This window comes from Uranotaenia lowii, chromosome 1, assembly GCF_029784155.1.
Source record: "Uranotaenia lowii strain MFRU-FL chromosome 1, ASM2978415v1, whole genome shotgun sequence".
In the NCBI taxonomy this organism is placed as follows: domain Eukaryota; kingdom Metazoa; phylum Arthropoda; class Insecta; order Diptera; family Culicidae; genus Uranotaenia; species Uranotaenia lowii.
Genome location: NC_073691.1, coordinates 204,502,211 through 204,522,980, shown reverse-complemented (window position 1 = coordinate 204,522,980; position 20,770 = coordinate 204,502,211). Strand labels below are relative to the sequence as shown.

General features: G+C 37.6%; 3 protein-coding genes across 9 annotated transcripts in view; 2 read left to right on the top strand and 1 right to left on the bottom strand.

Moving 5' to 3' along the window:
* LOC129744824 (broad-complex core protein-like) overlaps nucleotides 1-11,364 on the top strand; it is a 33,996-nt gene extending 22,632 nt beyond the window's left edge. For all 7 annotated transcript variants that reach the window (XM_055737581.1, XM_055737558.1, XM_055737549.1 and 4 more), the window contains exons 3-7: nucleotides 2,501-2,930; nucleotides 3,006-3,245; nucleotides 3,329-3,400; nucleotides 4,622-5,762; nucleotides 9,102-11,364. In XM_055737581.1, coding sequence (XP_055593556.1) covers nucleotides 2,501-2,930; nucleotides 3,006-3,245; nucleotides 3,329-3,400; nucleotides 4,622-5,762; nucleotides 9,102-9,366 — 2,148 coding nt within the window. In that variant the 3' untranslated portion in view covers nucleotides 9,367-11,364. The remainder of the gene's footprint in view (nucleotides 1-2,500; nucleotides 2,931-3,005; nucleotides 3,246-3,328; nucleotides 3,401-4,621; nucleotides 5,763-9,101) is intronic.
* A 3,227-nt stretch (nucleotides 11,365-14,591) lies between these two features.
* Nucleotides 14,592-19,427, bottom strand: LOC129744817 (60S ribosomal protein L4-like). The gene is given in 4 exon segments (XM_055737537.1): nucleotides 14,592-15,655; nucleotides 18,496-18,676; nucleotides 18,678-18,923; nucleotides 19,276-19,427. Coding segments are annotated over 4 exon segments (1,296 nt in total). The 5' UTR covers nucleotides 19,279-19,427; the 3' UTR covers nucleotides 14,592-14,789.
* An 82-nt stretch (nucleotides 19,428-19,509) lies between these two features.
* Nucleotides 19,510-20,757, top strand: LOC129739707 (pre-mRNA-splicing factor SPF27-like). The gene is made up of 2 exons (XM_055731210.1): nucleotides 19,510-19,681; nucleotides 20,143-20,757. The coding sequence occupies exons 1-2, from the start codon at nucleotides 19,607-19,609 to the stop codon at nucleotides 20,716-20,718; spliced, it is 651 nt and encodes a 216-aa protein (XP_055587185.1). The 5' UTR covers nucleotides 19,510-19,606; the 3' UTR covers nucleotides 20,719-20,757.
* The last annotated feature ends 13 nt before the right edge of the window (nucleotides 20,758-20,770 follow it).

Below are 20,770 nucleotides of genomic sequence, written 5' to 3'. Positions count from 1 at the left end.
ATCTAGTTATTCGAGAAAATAACAATATTCTTTCCATACAAATTTGGTCACTCGTTATAAAGCCTTTCGTTCTAGCTCTCTTCAATTCTGACATGTTTTCGACCTATACCGCCTAAAATGTGCCCCTGATTCGCTGGCGTAGCTCCGTGCGGTACGGTTCACTTTTCTCGCTCGTTCGGTTTTGTGGATGAAGTTTTGCTTGGTGTGATGGGGAATAAGTGCTTTTCCAATATATTATCCGAATAAAGTGAATGCAATGTAGTTTCTGTGTTCAACAAGTGAATTTTATGAAAATAGTTGTGCCATTTATTTAATGTGTGAAGAAAAGTGAAAATTATGAAATTCATTCCGAAGAAAAATGGCTGCCTGATGATAATGCATTTCGGAAAGATTCTCATCCAACAACTATTTATCATTGGTGCGAGGGAGAGAGGTAGTTTGTGTTTCAATGAAAGTGAAGGAAATTTGAGAAGCACACACGGGGTTTGCTTGGAAAAACATTCATTGTGTTGAGATTTGGATCCAAGAAGAAAATCCCTGTACCCGATTCAAGGACAAAGCAGCAAGCTGAGCTTGTAGAGATGTTGGAGACTGGCGATAGAAATTCGGTGAGATCTTTCTAATTTATATGTTTATTTCTCTTTCTCTCTTCTGCTTGTAAAATCGACGCTTCTGCCGTTAATACAACGGTGGCAAGTAGAAAAAGCTCGGATAGTGTCCTCTGGTGGTAAAGCTACTGAAACAGTTTCCAGATGATGGAGCGTTGCCACATTTGAAAATTATCAAAATTTAGACTAAATGTGTTTCGATTTGTGCAGTTTAAATTAATAAAATATAACTTAAGTTAATAGAATGTATAATTTAAATAACAAATTTAGTACAAATTTAGTACAGTTTGATTTCAGCTATTGATGCATCATACCCGATGCTACCCAAAATTTCAGAAGTTTTCAACATTGCACAATAACGTTGCTCAAGTAATTTAAGTATTTTAATTCCTCCTGAAATATTACTGCGCAAAGCAATAATCCATGTGTAAACAATAATGACATAGTGAAGTTTTTAAAGGTTCCATGTTTACACAGCTGAACAGCATCGCTTTTCAATGTATATAAATTTTCAGAAATCATTTATCCTTGATACAATAGGTTATGTTAAAACATTTTTTTTACTATACAAATTTTCATCCAAGCCTCGGAAACTCCGTTTATTCAGGTTGCGAAAAATATTCATGTAAATGGTTTCGATTTAAGATAAGCATTTTCCATTCAGAAACTCTCAGATATTTTCTTTTATTTTTAAATAATTTATAAATGTATACTTAAGTCACTGCTTTAGTTATCATAACCACTCTGAATAATCCTTCTTTTATGTATATTGAATGAATTGTTTTATAATCATTAAGTTCTTGATCATCATGTATTGAAAAAAACCTTTGTGAATCGTGGTAAAAGCTATTTATTTTCATATCTTACAGTAAGACGATGGTTTGTGGTAAGTGTATAGTTTTATACACAAAAACGATATGCCTCTAATGGAATCCCAAGTAAGTGCGCATGGGAATTATTAATATATCTGGTAAATGAAGGTAAGGTATGGTAAATGAAAAAAACGGTAAGACATATATATTTTTATATAAATAATCATACTCTTGTTAAAAATGCAACATTTATTAAATACGCGTCGATCTTTTATTGAACTTTCTGGGATATAATCAGACGATTATATCAAGTGAGAAACTGGATAAGTATTTAAATAAAAGATTGAAAGTCTAATCATAATTGCATGACCCATTTGGTCATGCGGCTATGATTGGGCGGGGCTTATTGACATGGAAAGTAACCTCGGGATGTGCAGCTAGGTCTCTGTCATTCTGAAATGGGTTACTGGAATTTCAATAGAGCTAACACCGCCAGCACCCGCAACTGAACCAGATTAATCAAAATGATTAACATTGGTTCTTTTGCATAACATACCTGCCAGCTCAGGGGGTCGTTGGATGGAACACACACACACACACACACATACCGCCTAAAATGTGCCCCTATGACGTCAAAAAAATGCCTATAAGGTTGTAAAGCGAGTTCAGGGCGATCGGGAAATTGAATTTACAAGTTAAGACTTTCCTAAGCATTTTTTTTGCAGTCGCCAAGAAGAAATTCGATTTCACATTTAGCAAGCATCTAAACCAAGGTGGGTATTCTAATAACGTTGATCTCAACTTTTGAGGTCCATGTCTATCTTCTTTGCGAAAATTAAGCGTTCCTCTTCTAAAAGCTTACCTATTTACTATGTTTTCCAGCTTTCGAGCAGTTCAGCCCCAGTTTAGCTTGACATAAATTGAACAAGTTCATGTTGCTGAAAAACTCTTGGTTTTAGTAGAGCAGGTTAAAGTTCAATTGAAAAATTAATAAAATTTTTGAGGGTTGTTCGGGTTATAAATTGAGATATCTGTGTTATTCCCACTATACTAATATTAGTCTTTCTTAACCCATTACAGCTGTTGGCGGGCCAACGGTTCGTGGATGTCACACTTGCCTGCGAGGGCCACCAGGTGCACTGTCACCGGTTGGTTCTGGCGGCGTGTTCAACTTTTTTCGAAAATCTGCTCGGCGAAAATCCCTGCAAGCATCCGATCATCATTCTGCCGCGCGAAATCAAACTATGGGCCATCCAAGCGCTGGTCGATTTCATGTACAAGGGAGAAGTGAACGTATCTCAAGCCGGTCTACCTGATCTGATGAAGTGTGCAGAAATTCTGAAAATCCGCGGACTCTGCGGGTCGGATGCAGCGCTGGATCTCAATCAGATTGCCAGTCCCGGTGCTGGGAGCACCACAAGCGGTAGCAGTAGCGCAGGGACAACGACAAATGCACAGCTGCATCAGCATACGGAGTCGTCGTCGAACCAAAGTGGCCAAAGAGGAAGTAGTAAGTTGACATATGCACGTAAATCAGTTGGGAGGAAAACAGATCTCCTAACCATTTCCCTATACGCTCTCTCAGGTCCTCAGAGAACGGAAAGCAAAGGACAGAAGAATAGTGCGCTCAGCGGTACCAAAGGAGGAAACAATTTTCTCAACAGTTTGAATCTACATCCAGTGGCTTCATCGACGCCGTCGAAGGTCTCTTCTAGTCAACAGCAACAGTCTTCGAACCTTCGAACGTGCAGCGATGAGGGCGACACTAGTGATAACGGAGGCTGCGGAAATGATATGGTCATCAAGACGGAAGATCTGGTTATAGGTATCTATAAATGGTTTCAGATTTGCGACTAAACTTACTGATATTTGAAATGTTGAAACTAATGCATTTGTTTACCGTTTTAGATGAGGATATAGCAAAATCCGAAGACGAGGATGATGATATGGAGCAGGACGCAAATGAAAAACAGCAAGCTGGTAAGTTTTGCAGTTTTGACACTTTCAAAAACCTTTTCGTTTGCAATTAAGTTGTATTTAAAATAGCACAGAAAGTGAACTCAAGTAAAATTTACATTATCGCTCTACCCAAAGGTCCTGGGCAATAAGCTGCGAGCCTGTTCGATTTTATCGATGAGTTCTCTTTCCGTCTGCTGTATTAAGAATATTCAGCGAATGAACTAATCTAGTAACAATCTGTCTAACCTTATTCTAAGTGAATGCTTTCGACTTCAAACTGTTGTGAATGCACAAAATATTGTATGACCATAATTTTTTTTTAATATTCTTCGAAACCAATATGCAAACAATGATATTTCTCTAATCAAATCTAATGTTTTGAATTATTCTTCGTACATCCTCGTACCTGAAAACCTGTACCTGAGAGAAACATGAGATATCGAAGAAAGAAAGAACATAAGCCATAAATATCATAAATTTCTCGAAAAAGATACAACGACTCACCGACAGGCCTTGAACCCGCATTTTCCGCTTCAGTACAATGGCGCATTAGCCAATTACACCACGGTGAACGTGACGACATGGTTCCAGTATGCGTACATTTCGAGCTCCATCGGTCGACCTTCTCGCATATGTTCTTTGCACACTATTGATATCACATCACCCATCGAGTCGGGGTTTTAGACGAGGGCGCACATGATCGATTGCTTCGAGTTTGCTGCTACTTACAGTCATATGAAGAAGCCATCAGTGCTGCTCAAGGTTCCAAAATTGCGGGTTCAAGTCCTGTTGGTTTCTGTTGATATCTCATGTTTCTCTTATACTTCCCGTCACCTTTGAAAATGTGATATTTCTCTAGTTTGAAAAGTTCAATTTCAAAGTACAGTTTTGATGGTCAGCTTTCTAACATTCACTTCAGTTCGATGCATTAACTCGTTTGGTAGTTTGGTTTAGAAATGGCGTCTTTTGTTTGTCTTGTTGAGTCTGAACATTTTTTGAAGCACTATTCTATGACACGGTATCATTATCTAAAAAGACACGTTAGTTGGAATCTCTAGCCTGGTACCCGATGACGACGCGCGAGTTGGGTATCTTTAAAGAAGATGGGTGTTTACGCAGGGATTCCACGACTTTTATACTTCCGTTCCGTTGAACAACCCTTCCCTCTTTTTTGTTCCTGTTACCATCTCTTGTTGTCCAACACTTCGTCTAACACGTTCCGTTTATCCGTCCAACTTGCAGAGGACGACGAAGTCATTGCGGATGATGAGATTGATGAGTACATGGAAGACATAGTTGATCAGGACCTGCCATCCTTTTCGAAGCACGACAACGACGACGATCGTCATAGTAGAACTAGCAATAGTCACGCCAACGCGTTTACAATTACCATCACTGACGATACTAGCTCCAACAGTACTTCTGCTCAACAGACCATTGAAGATTCTGCTAAAAGACGGTCTCCCAAAAAGAAACAGCCCTCCTCTTCCTCGCCTCCGCCGTCGTCATCGTCGTCTCTGCTGTCGATTCTGACACGTGGCTCTATTCGGGTTAAATCTAACGAAAACCTTTTCGACAACTACAAGCAACAACAGACTCCAGAACATAAGACTAACAAAAAATCCGCGTCACGACAACTCGTATTTCCGTCCTACGGTATCGACGGTAGTGGTGATGGTGACGATGGTGGTGGTGGTAGTGGTGATGGTAGTAGATTAAGTGTAGACGATGGGACTGACCCCGGAACAACCGGTATACCTTCTTCTCTAGTGTACAACCGAAACGCGATGGATATCTACGTCAAGCCAAAGAAAAGCCGACAAGGCACCAGTACGTCCAGCAACGCTGAGGAACACGGCAGCGAACTATCTACGGATGGGTTCGAAAACATCATCTGCTCCCCGAACTTACCCCAGCTCAGCGGAACTGTGATGCATAGTTACCACGATGATGACTACGATGACGATTTCGATATACAAATTCTTCCAGACGACAGTTCCCTCACCAATGGTGGTGACAGTGATTGCGACGAAGCGATCTATCCCCCGCCGCTGTTACCGTTCACAAATTCGGAAACCAGCATTACCCGGGTGCCGTTCGGCAAGAGCGACCGGAACAATGGCGGAACGGAGCTTCTTACGCCCATGCGGAAACAGCGAATGGGGCGGGGTGGCAAAATGGTACAGCGACTATCCAGGAGTGGTAGCTCTTCGACCATAAGTCACAGCGGCGAAGTTAAAATTTCGTCACTGTTGAATGGTGTAGCGATTCCACCATCTGCCTTCGTTCTGCGCAATCCTCGGGGCAATCAACCGCGATCCTACAACACGGATGCACTTTGGGCTGCACTGATGGACGTTAAGGCCGGAGAGAGCATATACAGGTATGTTTCAAATGTCAGTAAACAATTAGATTGGTGCAGCTTTTTGAGTAAACTGAATCATATTTAGATTTGTGTTTCATTTGTTAGTGAAGATATTTTTATTAATTTTGTTTATTTATAACTTATACATGTGTTTTTCGTCAACCCTCATGGCGGTGTGGATAGAAGTCAATATTCTATGCCACCAGTTCGATTTTTGATCATGGTTCTTCTTCTGCGGAATATGATCCTAACATTTGAAATGTGCTAGACATTGAATTCCCGACATATTCTATAGACTGAGTCGATTTGGGTTCAGAGCAATACTTCATTTGGTACCAGTAGTGTTTTAAATTTAATATTGTTTTTTTTTTATGCCAAAAAGACATATTTACCCCTAATCACCAGCTCACACAATAATCACACGACGTATTACAGGACACGATACTTGACGTTCTTACAAACGGAAAAAAGGATTCAAAATTACCTTTTTTGCCGACCGGTTTCGGGCTCGATGTTGCCCATCTACAGGACGATGTCCGACTGATCACACGAAGCAGATGACCCACCAATTATGTCGCCGCTTTTCACCTTCACCAAAAGGAAAAACTCATAAAGGAACCTTCTTTCGACGAATACTACGACACTCGTAGTATGATCCTGCTAGTAATTTCTTCGTGTGATCAGTCGGACATCGTCCTGTAGATGGGCAACATCGAGCCCGAAACCGGTAGACAAAAAAGGTAATTTTGAATCCTTTTTTTCCGTTTGTAAGAACGTCAAGTGTCGTGTCCTGTAATACGTCGTGTGTTAATTGTGTAGTTCAGTTCTTACGTTGGCACAAATCCGCTTAAAATGAGTGCACCAGCTCACACTTTTTTTTTCTGAAGTTACGGTCTTCGACAAAGTCGTTCAGCTGAAAATTTCCTTTTGAGAATTTTTAAATTGGCGCTATAAGCTTAAGAGTAGTAAGAAAAATCATTTTGATTTTTAGAACAATATACTAAATTTTCTCATTCAAATCTTAAAGTTGAGATTGTTGAGAATAACTTATGAAAACTTAAATAACCCTCATCTGTCCCTGAATTTTTTACTCGTTACAGTCCCTGAAGTGTCAATTTGACACTCCTGACTGACTAAAACCAATAATGTATCTCCTATGTCACAACCGATTTTTACAAAATTTATAGTTTTGGAAACCTCGTGATGTAACTCCAATGTGTTTTTCAGACAATAGTCGGCCACAACACTTCAGTTTTCCGTTATTCAAAGTCTAAGAGAAAAAAAAAACCAAAAAAATACTTCGTAAAAAAGACCGTAGATTTGCTACAAAATGCTAAAAAAAAATTCACTTAATTTCCAAGAAAGCTGAAGCTATAAATTGCACTTAAGGATATATATATATATATATATATATATATATATATATATATATATATATATATATATATATATATATATATATATATATATATATATATATATATATATATATATATATATATATATATTTTTAAATTTTTTAAGATGGCCACAAAAAATGTGAAAAAAGCGGTGTAAAAACCATACTTTTAAATTTCAGATTAATTTTGAAAACAGGATTGAAAAGTTGATGTACTATGGAGCATTTTTGCATTTTTAGATTTTCAAAATACGAAACACAGTATTTTGACGAATTTTCAAAGGTAGCTGTTTTTTTAAATTTTTTGTCAATTTGCAATTTCTCAGATTTTCTTAGACTTAAATTTAACTTTGCACTGGATTTTGGATAAATCAACGCGAGATTTCCGTAATAGTTTATATTCACCAAAAAGGTAATTTCACACCTAGTCTAGTCACCTAGTCAGATTCTAGTGGTATAATTACATTAGCGCAGTGATACCACTGACCATAGTGATACTTAACAAAAATATAACATATTTGAATTACATTAAGAGGTTTCCAAAACAATAAATTTTGTAAAAATTAGTTGAGAAACAAGAGAGATACAGCGGTTTTAAGCGAGGAGTGTCGAATTGATACTCAAGTTCTGATTAGGGAGAATTTTTTCTTGCGTTTTCAGGGTGCGTCCACGAAAAAAAGTAATGATGCAAAATTAAAGATTTCAAAAATTCCTTGAGGGTCCCCGAAGATTTTTTTTTATTTGGATGCACCCGAATAAAATTACAAGCCGCCAAACTTCCCCAGTCCACTGTATACGTTCAGTGAAAGGATTGTATGTATATTAGGGTGTCAAATAAATGGGTCATGTCGAATTTCGCAAACCGGCCACATGCATTTGTAGATTGGTCCAAAAAATTGACCTCTGCCAAATTTCAGCACAATCGAACTTGAATTAGGGGTGCCTCGAAGCGCTCGATTTTTACCTTCAAACATCACCAAACGGGGTACCAAAGGAAAGCAGAAAAATCGAAATTTTAATTTTTATGCCAATTGACTTAAAAATCCATAAAACTTAGAGATCTGGTGTTATCTTGTAAACAAAATTTTGACCAAAAATCAACTTTCTGGGACTTTGGTTTATCAAAATAACGGCTGGCTAGGTGCCCAAAAGTCGATTTTTGGCCAAAAATTTTAGTTTCGAGATAACATCAGATCACGATGTTTCATGCATTTCTAAGTCATTTGGCTTCAAAGTAAAATTACGATTTTTCTGAATTCTTCTGGTCCCTTACGTGATGTTTAAAATTGTGAAATCGTATTTTGACAAAAATTTACATTACATACACCAGATTTTGACGTTTTAGGCATCGAAATTAAAATTTCGATTTTTCCGATCTCGGTTGGGGATTTTTGGGAGAAAAATAAACTAAACTTTGGACGCTTTGAGGTACCGCTAAATCAAGTCTTATAGTGCTGAAATTTGCACAGGTAAATTTTTTGGACCAATCTACAAAATGTTTATGGTGTTTTTTTTTTTTTATTCGACCATACAATTTTTCCCATACATCCATTGCCAGTGCCACTCCTAATATAAATCTCGAAATTATTCAAGTATTTTCGTCGCTTGATTTCTCCGCTCTAGTCGGAACACTTCACTTCGAATAGCTTTACGAACTCGACGCACGTGATAAAAGTTTTATTTATCTTAGGTAAAAATGACCGCATTCTGTCAGATTTTTCGCAAAAGAAAAACTTTTCTAATAGCTCATTCCTTCAGAAAATTTCTGTAACCAAATTTGTCGACAAATATTCTAATTTCCCAAAAAGTATTTTCAGCATTTTTTTCGGTTTTCTTGTTTATTGTAAATTGTTAATTTAACACCTGTTAGTTTTGTTAATGCAACACTTTCTTTTTCGTTTTTTTTCGTTCCCATTATACAAATCAACCAACACAAACCAAATGACACCAACCCGCAGGGCATCGCAAATCCACAAAGTTCCTCGCAAAACGCTCCGCAATTGGATGAAACGGTGGGACATTAAATCCGCCTATCCGATGCCCCGGCAGCTCAAGGAGGCCGCCGAGAAGAAACGCATCATCAAGGAACTGACCGAGCAATCCGGACCGGAAGTTCTACTGTCCCATCATCTACAACAGGCGTCACAGACCCAATCGATGTCGACGCCGGGAGGACAGCAACAGTCCCGCCATCTGCTCGGCAATGCCAGCTGTGCCAACTGATAAGAACCAACCACGTGTTAATAGCTGTTACGTGGCAGAAATGTGTGTATGTGTGTGCGCGTTTTTAAATCGTATGTGGATGGGTGGGTGGTATTATCCGGTGGGAGTAAAATAAGGAAAGAGTCAGGTAGTGGGTTGGAAAGCAACACACTCGGTCTAGTGTGTAAGGACACGGCAGGCCACACAAAGTCACAGAAAAATCACTTATAGAAACCAATATATACGTTTTTTTGTGAAACAAACTTGAATGCAATTGAAACCAACAGAAATGAATATAGTCAGTTTGAAACAGATGGCAAAGAGAAAGAGAGACAAATTTATTAATATATATACAAAACAAAGCTAGATACCTATAATAGATTTTTCGGTTTTAGTCTTTAAGCTCCACTACTAACATGTTAAGCATATGGAACTTCCACCTTTGAAACAGTAGTGAGGAATACAAAGTGCGGAATATCATTTTAACAGTAAAGGTTCAAATGCGAATTCTAGTTTAGTAGAATCATTTAACGGTAGATTTCCTTGAACGATTTGTTTGTTTTTAATTTTTTTTTATATTTAGTTTTATTCCTAATCAACGTGTCTGCGTAGCAATCTCCTATAAGTAATTTGAATTTTATGGTATTCGTAAGTACACATTCACCGTCACATCAAAACGCATTAGTTAGTCAGTACACTATCAGAAGTACCCACAACGCAGGTTTCCATCGACTGACAAAAGACAAATTTAGGGATATTTACGATGATAATAGGGCTATTTGAACACGCTTTGTGACTATTAAACAGTTGTGAAGATTGCGGTTGGTATTTTCTAGCAAGAATATGTGGGTCAATAAGCAACCAATGCTGTGTTTTCGGCTTATTTTCAAACGTTCAATATTTTACATTCAACTCAAAGTCAATGAAAAAATAAAGATTAATTATAATCTTTGATGAAAGAAAAAACACTTTAAGTTTTAACGAAAATTGTATGATTCGTAGTACTTAATGTCCTTGCCAGATATCGAACCGCGCACATAAAAACTGGTGAAGTCAAATATGACATCCTGTTATGCGAGAAAATGTTTATTTTGAAAATCACAAATAACTATTTCATTTGTAACGACTAGTAAGCAGAAGCATATGTACATGCAATAGTTTAGTTGTTGGGTGAATAGATTTTCCACATGTTTTGCGAAATTTATTATTTTGCAAGGCGCTAATGTATACATTGTTGAACTATTTAAAAATAAGCAACTGTTCTGATTCCTACACGCAGTTTTTTTTTAACTACTTACAATTGCAAATATCCCTAAATTATGTCATAACTTTTGCGATACAAAACAAATTACCTTTTCAAATCCAAGTCAGAAGTCAGGTCATACGGAAGATTCGAAAGTACACGAGATATCTACTTCCACGAGAAGATTGAAATGCCAAAACCTTAAAAAACTAAAAGTAAATAAAAAAGATCGGAACCCAAATATAATGAGGTCATCGGAAGTCAAATGTACACTTCTAGTCAAACATTTAAAATCAAACCATACATAAATCAACCATTAGCTTTTTATTCCCAAGGGCTTTATATACTATTTTAATCGTAATAAAAAACAAAGAAAAAATGAATACAAACTCTAGTTTCGTAGTCGGTCACACCCTACATTCGTAGTACACGACTTTTAGTCACGCTCGGTTGCAATCGTACCATTTTATTTAGCATCTTAAGGTCCAATATGTATAGCGATTAGAATGTCTATTTTAGCGCATTAATTTAGTTCTATACATTCTACTATCTATACAAAAAAAAATTTCGGCACCTCCTTAAAACCGCATATACCTTATTGTCGAGGTACTTACCCATGTTGGAGTTTTCCTACAGCGGAAGCATGTAGTAGACAAAGAGAAAGCATCTATATACATATATTTTACCTTAAATTATAATTTTGGAACTATTCTAGTGTTTCATCACCAAAAAATTATACATGTGAAAGTCAATAAAACTACAACTACTAAGTCGTACCACGTCTGTTTTTTCTTGAAAGAAATGTTCATTAGATTGATATGTTTGTGGAAAAAAAATTGTCCGTAACAACCTTTCTATCCGTAGAGTTTGCCATGGCCAATGTAACGTGTGAGTATGACAGTAGTAGCAACACTAGCACGACATCGCCCAGCAACGTCATTAACAGCACCAGTGCCCATAGTCAAAGATTTCAGCAGCCCACTCAACCATTGCAACAGTCGGCAACCCTGGATGGCAGTACGGTCACGCGAAGGGTTCGACGGTCTGAGGCCACCCTGCGCCAAGCAGCTGAATGCGTTTCCCGCGGAGAAACCTTCCAAACCGTTAGCGATATGTTCAACATCCCGATATCGACCATAAGGTGAGATTCTTCAGAAAAGTGTCTGACGCATAAAACGCTTACCTAAAGCAATAATGGAATAATGACGTTTTCCCCTCTCCAAGATTTTTCATGGCCCGGAAAGGCATCCTACCGCGTCGAAAGCGAGGCAGGGCTGCTATTGTACCCTATATCCTGACGAGAACTAACCAAATTCCGACGGCAACCGCATCTGCTTCGATACAGCAGCAACAACTTCAACCGATTCAGGCGTCGCGTGGGCTGACAAATCAACCATCTGGTCCAAGTGCAGTGCAACCGCACCAGCATCAGAATCACAGTCGATCTCCCAGCCCAACAGAACCGCCCTATCACTTTGTTAACTACAAACTACCAGAGCTCAGGCCGAAATTGGTGTAAATGTATGACAAAATCCCTCGTTATGTTAACTGATGCTTGTGTAAAATTTAGGTCTGATGAATATTTTCAAATATGTAGGTACATTGATTAATTTCTGTTCATAACTTTGTCAGTACTCTAACAGGGATATTTGCAAAACAATTATGGCAACAAAAAAGAACATTTTCAAAACTAATTATTCTTAATTAATCTTCAGTAAGATTATGAGTTATCTACAGTCATATCTCAACTCAATCAGTATCTTTAATCTCAAAATTAAACAATTGTGTATTCCACTACTACCTCTAAATGTAGGTTTGATAACAGTTTCGGTAAGATAGCCAATATCTGCATTTAATTGATATCTCCGATGATACCTGCATTTAATTGATATATAATGAACAGAAATTGAAATAATAATAGATCTATGTTTATTCTAGATGTGGTGAAGAACTAACATCATGATTAGATAATTTTTATGTTGAATGTACAAAAAACTAAAAGGTTATTTGAAAAAGTATGGAAATTCAATGTATGGAACGTTTTCCACATAGTAATCACTAGTATTTCCGGATAATGCTGTCAAGGGTCTGTCGTTTTGTGAAGTGTAGAATTTAGAATGATAAAATGCATTCCGGTAAAAAGTTATGATAAACTGACCGAATCTGTGTTTCAAGATATCTAGTGCAATAAATATTTTATAAGTTACAACAACGTTGTTTCACTTCAGTTATACTTTCAAATTATTTTTAAGTTCTAAGATTTTTTCGTCCCTGGCTGGCAATTTGTGAATGATCTCGGAAATTGATCAACTTATGTGTTTCAAATATTATCTTATTACCGCCCTAGTTTTTATGCTGATTGATAATTTCGAAGGGAAAGTATGCCTTCAGATAGTTTGATTTTAATCAAAACCAATCATAAATATGACGACCCAACACACGCCGTTTGTTCCGAAAATCAATCATTTTCTATCAGCCATGCTTTACTGCATTCAGAGCCAAAAAAATCGAAGCAGTCAATTTTTCCTTTCCAACCAAATCATATAAACAACCATGCATGACAACGACGCTGCTGTATTTGATACATTCCCGCAAAACATGATGTGGTAAAGAACGACGCAGACTATCAGCAACGAACGTCTCGATGGTGATTGCCTTCCTTGATGGTTTTCTACCTTCTAGGATCACAACTGATATGTATCAGTTCTGAGAGATGTGTAAAGGTTACAATATGATTTTTAGTTTTTCGCTTTGCGTAGAAGAACAAAATCATTACTAAGTAACCGCAATGAACTGTCCAACCTGTGTTACGGCTTTTTTGAACATGTGGTCCTGGTATTTCTTCAGATTTTTGCTTCTGAAACATCCATGATCGTCTATCAATAACGAACATTATCAACAATGATGCGAGGATAGACGTTCGGAAATGATTGAGGGAGCGACGTTCAAAATGTATCACCAAGTATGTCGATCACCGTCGATTAGCCACGTGACGAATAGCAACGGTAGCCTCCAATGAGGTATGGTATATTTTCTTGTATCAAGTTAGAGTTGATTTTCAACATATATTCAATGGGTACTTTTACCACGTGCGTATCACAGCACTCGGAGATAGCAGTATTCTAGCTAGAATCCAATCTTGATTGCTTTTCTTGAGCGATTTTCCGTCACGGTATGAAATAATTCATTTTTCAGACTTCGTGCTAATTACGCGAAGAACCCATGTGATTTTCACAGCCATGGCAAATTTATTATACACACAATATAATCTCCATTAAACTATTAATGTTTATAAATACAAAGCATGTACTTACCGCCCTTCTTCGTGATTTCCTTGATTAGTTTGATCTATGCTAATCAGAAGTGTGATGCATGGCCATAACCTAAAATTTATACGAGTATTGATAACAAAAATCTAACAACTATTTACCGTACCTATTAACCTGCGTAATTGTCATCATCCGACGCAAATCTACATTTAGGAACAATTAGAAGCCAGCTCTTGGTTTGTTCTAGCATCGAGGTTGCCTTCACGTCCACCTTTAACTGCCAAAAAGAAACAAAAAATTAATAGAAAAATCGTGCAGTGAAAGAATACAACCACTTATTAAATTTTACAGAAATGTATAAATTCGACTATTAATTGGAAATTTACGTTGGTTCATAGCAAAATGCCCTCCAATTGTGTTCCTCTCCATCTGACGGAGAGAATGAAACCTTTAACATAATTGATATCGAAACTCGAACGCAATACAAAAAGGTCGCTCCCCTAAATATGTAAACAGATCTGCGTTTTAAAATTCAGTTTAAAATTTCAATACATTCAAAACTTAGGTATTTATGTGCAAAATAAACTTCATTATCTTAGTTTCCCAACGTGTCCTCACAATATTTCATACAAGGCTTTCGGAATATGTATATGATCATGACCTTATTAATCAATCCCGAAAACGCTCTACAGCAAAACTAATAGATCCCTCCACACAAATAAAACAAAGTGACATTACTTTATACAAATCTAAAAATAAGACTTATTATTTCAAGTGTGTACCACAGGTAAGCGCAATGCTCAGCTTTTATTCTTTTACATATTAATAATAAACAGGAAAGTTGTAAACATCAGAAGCAGTAGACCTTTATGTCAGCCTAGAGCCCTTTCCCTCTTACCAATATAAGGAGCCTTCTGTTGGAATTATGTCTCCTACTTCTTGCCCTTCAGCGGAGCCAAACCCTTGCGGGCTCGTCGGGCGTTTTCCAGCGCCTTGTGTTTCGCCACTCGCTTCTTCTGGCCTTCAGCCTTCTTAGCGGCGTCCTTCTTGTCGCGCACTTCCTTGTTCTTGGCGAGCTGCTTCTCGCGATTCTTCTCCTGGGCCAGGAATTTGAACGCGGTGTTGTTCTTGCGCAGCTCGATGTTTCGGGCCTTGCAGGCAGCAACAATACGCTCGTATTTGCGCTTCTTGGCGGCCAGCAATGCACGTCGCTTGGTAACCTCGGCGTACGGGTTCAATTTAACCAATTGACGAGTGTTGGTCAACGGGTTCAGACGACGTACATGACGATGGACAGTCTTCTTGGCTGGTTTCAGAACCTTGCGAATTTCTTCGCTCTTCAGCAGACGAGACAAGTCGGTGTTGGACATGATTGGGTTCGGCAGATTGTAGTCCTTCTTGACCGTGGACTTGGTCTTCCAGGTGCCGTAGATGTCATTCAGCTGGGCGAAGGCCGACTCGGTCCAAACACATAGACGGCCAACATGACCACCTGGAGCCAACTTCAGCAAATTCAGACGCGATACCTTCATCGTATCAACTCCGGGAATGTTACGGAAGGCCTTGCGCATACCTTCATCCTGGGAGTAGATGATCAAGGGTCCCCGACGTTGGACACGACGACGGTTGCGCATCTTACCACGGCCAGCACGCAGGCGCTGCGATTTGTACACCTTCTGTACATCGGCCCAAACCTTGGAACGGCGCAGGAAAGCGACGGCTTGCTTGGTCTTCTGGATCTTTTGGATTTCATCCGAAACAACCAGTGGCAACTCAGAGATACCATCGATAACATGTCCTACGAATAAAACGTAATGATTAAATTTATTAAGTTGAAACATTGAAGTTTGCTCCTTAAGTTTAAGTTTAAGTTTATTATTCGAAATTACGGTAGCCTCAAAGTTACATATAACTGTTGTACAAGGTCAAGGATAGTTTGCTCCTTAAGGTACCTGTAACTGTTAGCACAAGGTCATTTTAAAGATTTTTTCTGCTAAAGATGGTAAAGCAAAACACTAGAAGGTCAATCGTCGTAGTGCAGAAAATGTTCGATTTTGGCACATGTGTTTTAAACAGTTTTTGAAACAACATTAATTAATATTTTCCGCGTTTACAGGCGTGACCAATATAATTAAAAAAACGCAAAAAATACGCTCTCTAAATAGAGAATTCGTTTTAAAGTGGTGGTGCACTGGGGCACTACCGGTAGTGCACTTTTTGCTGTTTTCATGCTCGTTTTCACGAAGAGTAGTCCACTGGTAGTGCACCATAAAGTGGACGGTGGAACACTCTGAAAATAGGATTATAAGATCTTTAACTTTCATACCTACACTGAAAGAAAAATCATGGTATTCCAAAACGAATAAAAATGTTTAATTTTACCATACGTTAATATTGTCGATATGAACAAAGTTTTAGTTATTTTGACGACTTTTTGGTTAATTTTACCATGTGGGGCAGAAAAAATATGGTAATTCTTAATGAAAAAAGAGGTTTAATTTTACCATGCGCAAAATTTGTTGATAAATATGAAGTTTTGGTTATTTTGACGATCTTTTGGTTAATGCTACCATGCGGACCAAAAGAAAATGTGGTAAACCTACATAAAAAAAGGTTTAATTTTACCATGCGGAACGTTTTGTGCATTCGAATATAAAATTTTGGTTATCGTGACAATACTGTGGTAAATTTTACCACGGTTGTCAATAGCCAAAATATTTTCAATTTGTCGTGTCATCTTGCACTTTGTTGCCTCCTTGCCATTGAAATGGCTTTAAATTTTAATTAATTGTTGAAACATTGGAAACAATATTGATTTTGTGCTATGTGCCGCGATCTTAAAGGTGAAGTGTTTTGGTGTGGGATATGTCACAAAAGATATCTGTACCGACACGTGAAAAGGATGTATCTCCATATATGGCGAATCGAGAAAAACGCGTTTGAAGAAAATACAACCTATTTTAAATCGCTAATTAAAAATCACTTGAAATGTTTGCATTTTATGACAGACAAACGATGTTTAGAAGCATCCTCTATACGTTTGAATAGAGGAATATCAATTTTAGTGAAAAAACAACGCGCTATCGTAGATAGAACCTAGCTCACGTAATATTTTGTCTCCTTTGTTTATACACCCTTTGCTATTTTCTCATTTCTAGCATAAGTTTTAAGCTCGCGTTCATTTGTAACTATGTTTTTCTGTTGAATAAAGTGTCAAATCTTTACCAACACATAAAAAGCATCTATCTCCATATATGGCGTATCAAGAAAAACGCGTTTGAAAAAAATACAACCTATTTTAAATCCCTAATTAAAAATCACTTCAAATTTTTGGTTTTTATAAAAGACAAACGATTTTTAAAAAGCATCCCATGTTAGAATAGGGGAATATCAATTTTCATGAAAAAAACAACGCGCTATCGTAGGTAGAACCTAGCTCACGTAATATTTTGTCTAACCTGTTTATACACCCTTTGCTATTTTCTTATTTTTAGCTTTAGTTTTAAGCTCGCATACATTTACAATTATGTTTTTATGTTGCATAAAGAGTCGAATTGATTATTTTGAGTTTGTTTGTGGAGTAGTAGCGAAAAATTGATCCGGAGTAAAGGGTGTATATCCATGTGATGGCAGTTCTGGTTTTAGAATGTTTATAGATCCTTTACTCAAATTGAGTTTTCAATGTAACGGAATATTATTTACTCAAAAGGGTTTTACCGTTAAGTAGGGCAACTGTTGGCCTATCATGAGGTACTGAAAATGGTTTTTGTTTACTTTTGGAGATAGATCCTTTTCACGTGTTGGTACAGATATCATGTTTTATTTATCCGCAGAAGGCCATTACAATCTGGAGTGCAAGCAGAGTCATCAACGCCAGCTAATTTCAACAGTTTATAAAATGTTCAAGAGTAAGTAAATTTTATTAGTATTTCTGCCCAATATTTAACTTTTTTTTAAATATTTTTAGGGCACAGGGCGATGATGATTCGAGAAGACCAAAATGAAATCTTGGGACAACCGCGGAACACCGGAAACAAAATGTCGAAGGAACCTTCATCAAGTTAGGTTTTGTCATATAGTTCCTGATCCAGTGTTAATGACAACAATATTATATGTGAAAAAAATAACGGACATAGTAACAATGATGAATAAATAAACCAGCATTTAAAAAATTAAAATGATTTCATTGAATGCATAGATAAATTACCATAATTTTGTCTTAAATACCATGGCATAGTAAAATTGACCTTCATTCTGCCATAACGCACCATAACACGTTCACATGGTAATTTTAACCAATCTATTGTTTAAGATAAACAAAAACGTACTCAAAAAAAACCATCTGTTTTTATTTTTAAATCTACCCTCGGATATGGTAACGGTTACCATGATTTTTTTTTCGGTGTATGTATAATAAATTTTAAGGATTTTTTTTGTCATATTAAAACTGGACAATACGCTTAGTGCATCAAAAAACATGCTTAATATGTATAAAAATTATAGTTGGTTCCTTATTTTGAATTACCGGAAAATCTTGTTCATTCTCAAATTAAAAAAAACCTCGCAACACTACACGGGGTTGATGATATTGACCTTGTTCGTAAGTTGCATGAACGTCATAGCAAATTAGTAACTCACCGCGAGATTGAACCAGAGCTGGTACACCGGATGCAGCAATTGCGGAAACCAACGCGTACCGCTTGAGGTTCACGTTGATGCGACGGTGCCAACGACGCCAGGTCTTGGTCGGGGCAAACATTCGTCCACCACGGCACATGTTACCGAAGGCACCCTGGCCGGAACGATGGGTACCACCACCCCCGAACACGGGGAATACGAGCCACAGCGCGACCAGTACCCCATGATTCAGCGGACGTTTGGTGTCCGGCGTATTCGCTCACGGCGTACGGCTGCCGACGGTTACGACGCATCAGCTGCGAAACTTCGCTGACCACATCCGGACGGATCGGGGCCTTGAAGAGGAACGGCAGCGATAGGCTCTTGTCCTTCAGAGCTTCATTTTTGTCAGAGTAGATGCTGACCAGCGGACGGGAAGCCGTCAAACTCTAAAATAGAGAAAAAAAAATAAAATCACACATTTCTAGCGACAGGAAATTGTGGATGTAAACAATTGAAAATAATGTTTTCAACTATCGAAAATTACAGGTTGCGATATTCAATAAATTTCATCACATTTGACAAGAATCACACCATTGAAGACCATCCAGTCCCAACAAACTTTGAACGAAAGGAATCCAAGTAACCTTTCGCAGGATGTCAACAATATCAACACATTTTGAATCAGCATCGCAACATTATTATCTTTACAATTGCACGGAATTTTCAGGCTTAAACTAATGAACTTTACATCCAATCAATTTCTCATCACACTAGATACCATTTTGTAATGCAACTAACCATTTTCGCTCAAGTTTTCGCTAGGAAAATTCAAAAAATTAATCGACTTGTACTTGTTAAAGCACGTCCGCCATGCCACGGAGGACTTGAAAAAGAATCGCCAAAAGCGGAAACAGACTGAAGAGGCTTTTCAAACTGTCAAAATTGCCGGCTGATCCGGAAATTTCAGTTCAGTGGCGTGGTTGATTTGGTTCTTATGCTGCATGGGATGCTGCTTGTCATTGAATGTTTTGTTTATTAAACGCACGGAACCGCAGAATTTATTTATCTAACTTTTAATTTATTATTTAATAGCTTTCTGGACGAAATAGTGGAAATTAAATAATTTTAAATGGCTGGTGAAGTGCTTGTAGATGCGTTGCCATACATAGATCTGGGATATGACGATCCTGGAGTACGAGAAGCGGTAAATATTGTTTAGATTTAAGCTCTTACAATTCTTAAAAATTTTCGAGCGAAAATATAGATGCTCCCATGAATCAACAATAATCATTTGGCCCAAAAAGGCCTTTTACTATACACGCTAAGTTCGGTTATTCCAGTTTGGTGCGTTTCCTGAGTTGTGCGATTGAGATAAGTGGTTAATTTTTAACCAAAAATAGTGAAGAGTCTTATTTACCGTAAATTTAACTCAATATTTTTTTTACATAATTTTTAAATTTTCGCTAACACATTAATTTTTGGAAAATAACCAAAAATATGAGCATAGCCATTCTAATTCCTTCAAAACTGATACTGCACTGCGATATTAGTACGATTTGTCAAATATGTCTTAATAATTGGTTTTTAAGTTGAAAGATTTTTTGATTCACCTGAAGCCGAGCATTTATTTCAAACAGAAATTTTTAATTTTGGTTTTTTTTCCAGGCTATGGCCATGGTCGAAGAAGAATGCCGACGCTATCGACCAACAAAAAACTATCTTGAACATTTACCAGCACTTAACAGTAACGTATTTGAGACGGAATTGATGACAGCCGAATTCGAACGTATTCAAAATCGTCTTCCAATGGAACCCCTTAGTATGAAGCGTTACGAGCTTCCTCCCCCACCGGCTGGCAAAATGTCTGAAGTGTCCGCGTGGGCTGAGAGTGTTGACAATTCGATGGCCCAATTAGAGCATCAGTCTGTTCGTGCCGTCAACTTGGAACTTATGATGGAATATGGTTGTGAGATGTGGAAATCGTATCTCGAAATACTGACATCGATGCAGGCAAAGGCTCAAGTTCGTTTAGAAGAAATCAAGAAAGAAATACATGATATCAATTGGAAACGTAAATCGAAACAGACACAGGGCGGAGAAAAGCTCCGTTCACTTGAAGCTCAGTGGGTTATGTTGGTTTCAAAAAATTACGAAATAGAGCAAGCTTGTGCTAAACTTGAAGAACGGATTCATCAGAAGAAAAGTGATATGCAAGCACAACGAGAAAATGACGATGACTAATTCAGTTGTATTTATTTAATACATTAATTGATAAAGGATCTTACACAAAATA